The sequence below is a fragment of the Mus pahari genome, chromosome 19, assembly GCF_900095145.1.
Source record: "Mus pahari chromosome 19, PAHARI_EIJ_v1.1, whole genome shotgun sequence".
Classification (NCBI taxonomy): domain Eukaryota; kingdom Metazoa; phylum Chordata; class Mammalia; order Rodentia; family Muridae; genus Mus; species Mus pahari.
The window spans coordinates 15274630-15279656 of NC_034608.1; the positions used below are offsets into that span (position 1 = coordinate 15274630).

At 51.5% G+C, this 5027-nt stretch overlaps 1 protein-coding gene across 2 annotated transcripts in view; it reads right to left on the reverse strand.

The window, feature by feature from the left end:
• Nectin2 (nectin cell adhesion molecule 2) overlaps nt 1-5027 on the reverse strand; it is a 33849-nt gene that overhangs the window by 19581 nt on the left and 9241 nt on the right. For both annotated transcript variants that reach the window (XM_021218870.1, XM_021218871.1), the window contains exon 2: nt 2510-2872. In XM_021218870.1, the coding sequence (XP_021074529.1) occupies nt 2510-2872 (363 nt within the window). The remainder of the gene's footprint in view (nt 1-2509; nt 2873-5027) is intronic.

Genomic DNA, 5027 nt, shown 5'->3' on the forward strand with positions numbered 1-5027 from the left:
CTCCCTCCCTCCCTCCCTCCCTCCCTCCTTCCCTTCCTTTCTTCCTTCCTTCCTTCCTGAAGCAGAGATTCTGTGTAGCTCTGTCTGGCCTCGAACTCATAGAGATCTATCTGCCTCTGCCTCCCAAGTGCTGGACTTAAAGGCGTGGGCCACCACGCCCAGTTTGAAGTATGTCTTGACTCTCTTGTTCAAGCTACTTCGTAAGGTAGAGAGGTTTATGAGGCTTGGGAGAAGGGCTTTGCAGTGTGTGCGTGTGTGCGTGTGTGTGTGTGTGTGTGTGTGTGTGTGTGTGTGTGTTGATTTTGAGACAGTATCTCGTATAGTCCAGGCTGGTCTCAACTCACTTTACATACCTGAAGATGACCTTCTGCCTCTGATGATCCTAATGCTACTTTCAAGTGTTGGGATTGCAGGCCCATGTACCTCATCATCCCTAGCTTCATGTGGCGCAGGGGATCACACCCAGGGCTTTGTGCATCACAGGAAAGCATCCTAACAACCAAGCCACACTTCCAGCCCTGCTTCTGCTTTGCATAGGAGATTGAATGTAGACTACTGTGCGTTCTGGGCATGTGCTCTATTACTGAGCCACGCCCCTAGCCCCTCACTGGGGGATTCCAGGCAAACACTTGGAAGAGCTTCATCCCTAGCCAGTCCTTTTTAAAATTTGACTTTGAAGTCAGGCAGTAGTGGTGCACGCCTTTGATTCCAAGATTTGGGAGGCAGAGGCAGGTGGATCTCTCTAGGAGTCTGAGGCCAGCCTGATCTACAGAGTGAGTTCCAGGACAGCCAGGGACACATAGAGAAACCCTGTCTTGAAGAACCAAAAAGACATAAAGAATTAAGAGATGGAAAAATTTGACTTTGACCCAGAGTCCAAGTAGCCCAGGCTGGCCTTCAACTCACTCTGAAGCTTGCCTCCTGAGTTGCTGGCATGACAGACTGCTCCGCAGGAACTGGCAAGCGCTGTGCTCTGAGCTATGGGCACAGCCCTCTTGGCATTCCTCAGAAAGCAAGTCTCTGTTCAGGAAGCCCCAACTCTGAGGCCAGAAACAGGGAAAACTCTGGGGGCTGAGGTGTCTGGAGAGCTGGACTGCTGTGCCCTGCAGGGCACTTTCCAGCACTAGTGAGAAGTCTCGGCCCTCCGGCCACTCCTGTTGAAGCTGGGAGTCCTTTATTGCTGTCTGTGTATGGGAGTTGGGCCTGTATGGGGGCTGTGTGCGTGTGTGTGTGTGTGTGTGTATGTGTGTGCGCGCGCAGTGAGAACTGGAGTTGTAGATGGCTGCCATATGCCTGCTGGGTCTCTTCCACTGAGTCATCTCTCAGTCCCATGGGTGGGTGTGTCCCTTCTGGTTCTCGGTTTCCTTCAATCCAGGGACAGCGGTTGTAAAACTGCTTAAAACTTCTATTATTCTGCCTCACCCTGTGGTCAGCCACAGCGACCCTATGCCTACAGCTCACCCCTGCTTCCCTGAGCCTTTCCTGCCTCTCCAATCCTCCACCCAGCTACTTTTTTTTTTTTTTTTTTTTTGATTTGAACAAGTTGGCCTGGCCTCTCTGTGACACCCAGGAGGAAGTCTCACCAAGTCACAGCTCCTGCTTGCCTAGAACCCCCATGGCTCTTATTCTCAGGATGAAACCAGAGTAGAGTGTCATGGCCCAGAGTCTACAGACCCAGCTCTGAGGCAGCTGGGTTGTTTTGAATTTGAAGCCAGTGTCTTAGCTATATATTGAGCCCCTGACTCAAAGAAGAAGAAAAAAACCTTGTTGTCTGTCATAACCTTGGCAGACAGAGTGAGCAACTAACACTCGGAAGGTACTTAGTGTAAGCATTTGTCAAAGCTAGGTGTACTGGCACACTCCTCAAATCCTAGCACTTGAGATGGAGGCAGGAGGATGCAGTGTTCAAGGTCAGTCCTCCATACAGAGTGAGTTCAAGGCCAGCCTGGGCTCCAGGAGAGCCTATTTAAAAGGAAGGAAGGAAAGAAGGAAGGAAGAAAGGGAGAGAGGGAAGGAGGGAGGGAGGGAGGGAGGGAGGGAGGGTAAGTTCAGAAAACTGGGGCCGAGGATGAAGTTCAGCTGGCAGAGTGCTTTTGCTATTAAACACCCAAGTGCTGTTTCTGTCCCCAGGACCCAAGAAACTGGGTGTGATGGCTCATGCCTTTAATCTCTCTGAGGTAGCGGCAGAGGCTGGAAATGACAAAGTGGCTCAGCAGGTAAAGGCAATTGCTGCCAAGCCCAATGCTTGACAACCTGAGTTTGATCCCCAGGACTCTGTGATGTAAGGAGAGAACTGATTCCCAAGAGTCGTCTTCTGATCTCTAAACATTGCAGGGAATGGACACGCGCATGCGCACGCGGACACGGGGGGGGGGGGCACACACACCCCTCCACCTCAATAAAACAAACACACAAACCTCTACAAAACAAAAGACGTTTGCCAAAACATTAAGGATGGTCAACCTGAAAGCTAGGACACGGAGAAATAGCCAGGATCACCTCCACTCACCTATGACTCTGAGCCAGGTCACCCCCCTGCGGGTACCGTTGGGAAACGTGGCAAACTCGCAGGTGTAATTGCCCTCGTCCTCCACCCTCAGTCCCCGGAAGGCCAGCGTGGCATCCCTCAGGTCCGCGTTTGTTTCCGGTCTCGCTCTGACAAAGGACAGCCGCTCCTTGTTGAACTGAGAGTTGGGGAAATCCACGCCGAAGGATGGGTGAAAAGCAGCCACAACGGTGCCATCCAGGCGCTGCCAGGTCACCTGAGAGACGCGCTCCGTCGTGGGTGGGAGCAGGTGGCACGGTAACTCCACGGTGCCTCCCAAGCGGCCCCGAACTTCGGGAAGCACTCGTACCCGCACATCTTGGGCTCCTGGGGAGAGAGAAAAGAGGTCAGTCCTGACGGGGTGGGAACAAGCCAGAGATCTCCAGGTCAGGCAGTACGAAGGCAGAGATGATATTTCCACTCACTCGACTGATTTAGTTATACAGGGTCTCACTATGTAGCCCGGGGCTGGCCTTGAACTCAGAAGAGGTCTGTCTCCCAGTGCTGGGATTAAAACCGTGAGTCACCAACTTGATCCACCTTGTCATTTTAGTTTTTTTTTTTTAGATTTATTTATTTTTAGTTTATGAGATGGGTGTTTTGCTTATAAGTCTGTGCGCCGTGTGCATACAGTACCAGTGGAGGCCAGAAGGGGGTGTCAGAGTCCCAGACACAGGAGTTACAGGCGGATCCCATGGAAGAATAAAGTGTGCTCTTTTTGCAGGGGATGGGGGATGGGAGGGTGAGGGGGCGGGGTGCTCTGTATAACAGAGCCCGGGCTATCCTGGACTTGCTTTGTAGACCAGGCTGGCCCCAAACTCCGCTTCTCTCTGCCTCCCTAGTGCTGGGGTTAAAGGTGTGTGCCACCACACCAGGAGGCAGAGTGCTCTTAACCGCTGAGCCATCTCTCAAGCACCCCAGATTATTTGAGAAAGGTCGCTTGTTGGCTGGAAGCTCAGTTTCAGCTAGGCTGGCCAACAAATCCCAAGGATCCCTCTGTTTCAGCCTCCTCAGTGTTGGGGATGGAACTCGGCGCTCATACTGCCATAGAAAATATCTGGTCCATCGCTCAGTTTTCCCAGCTCTGTTCTCTGCCTGTGCTTACACTGATGGTGATTTGACTCAGCAAATTACACATGCTAGGTGAGTTACACTCGTTTTTCCTTGAGGGTTTCGGTTTCTTACATGTATACAATATAGCCTGGTCACTGTCACCACCGCCCCCCCCCCCCCGTTACCCGCACATGGCTCTTGTTGAACCCCTTTCTTCCCGAGAAGTCTGTCTCTGACTTTGACGTCCTCTGCCCTGGTGCTTTGCATGAGCTTGGCTGTGGGTTATCTACTAGAACACGGGCAACAAGCCTGACGATACCCCGCTCTTCCCCACTCCCCCTCCTTCAGCAACCTTCCTGACACCCAACTGCCGATGTCCCCTCCAGGAGGGTGGGGGTCTCACTAGCCCCTTCTCCGATTTTCCCATTTTATTTATTTTGTTCTTTTGGAGACAGGCTCTCTCCACATAGCCCTAGCTGTTTTAGGACTCACTATGTAGACCAGGCTGGCCTTGAACTCAGAGATCCTTCTGCCAGTGCTTCCAGAAATGCTGAGATAAAAAAGTGTGCACCATTGTGCCTGGCTGAATTTTTACTTAGAACAACTTTTAAAAAAATTATTTGATGTATATGGGTGTTTTGTCTATGTATGTCCGTGCACCACATGTGTGCCCGGTGCCTACTGAGGCCAGCAGAGGGCACTGGGTTCTCTGGAGCTGGAGTTACAGATGGTTGTGTGCTGCCATGTGGATGCTGAGAATTGAACTCAGGACCTCTGCAAGAGCAGCCAAAGCTCTGAACGGCCGAGCCAGCCTCCAGCCCCAATTCCTCACTTAAAAAATAGTTATTTCTTTATTTAATGTGTGTGTGTGTGTGTGTGTGTGTGTGTGCATCTATGTACAGTGTACAGGTACCTGTACAGGCCAGAAGGGGGCGCCAAAGCCCTTGGACTCAGAACTACAGGCAGCAGTGCTGGAAGCTGAGCAAGTCCTTTGCCTGAGCTATCCCTTCAACCCCACTGTCTCCCCACTGTGAACAAATACAGAAATGAGGACGCCTGCGTCTCAGCTTTGGAGGAAGTACTCCGTGATGACCTAGGGGACAATAATGTGTAGGCTTAAATCCAGGGCTCAACATCTGTGCCTCAGTTTCCCAGCTGCATAATGAGGACATAATGACAGTGTCGCACACCCCAAGGGTGTTATGAAGACCAAGGAATGCTTGAAGAGCACTCAGCCTGGGTCCACAGGAAACTTGAACTTTGTAAACAAACAGAGGCCGGATAATTACAAGTGGCCATTGACAGTGAGCCTCGAGGTGAGGGACACATGACTTGTCTCTATGAGGAACTGCTTACAACCATCGAGACAGTGAGAGAGGATGAGTGTGTGTGTGTGTGTGTGTGTGAGAGAGAGAGAGAGAGAGAGAGA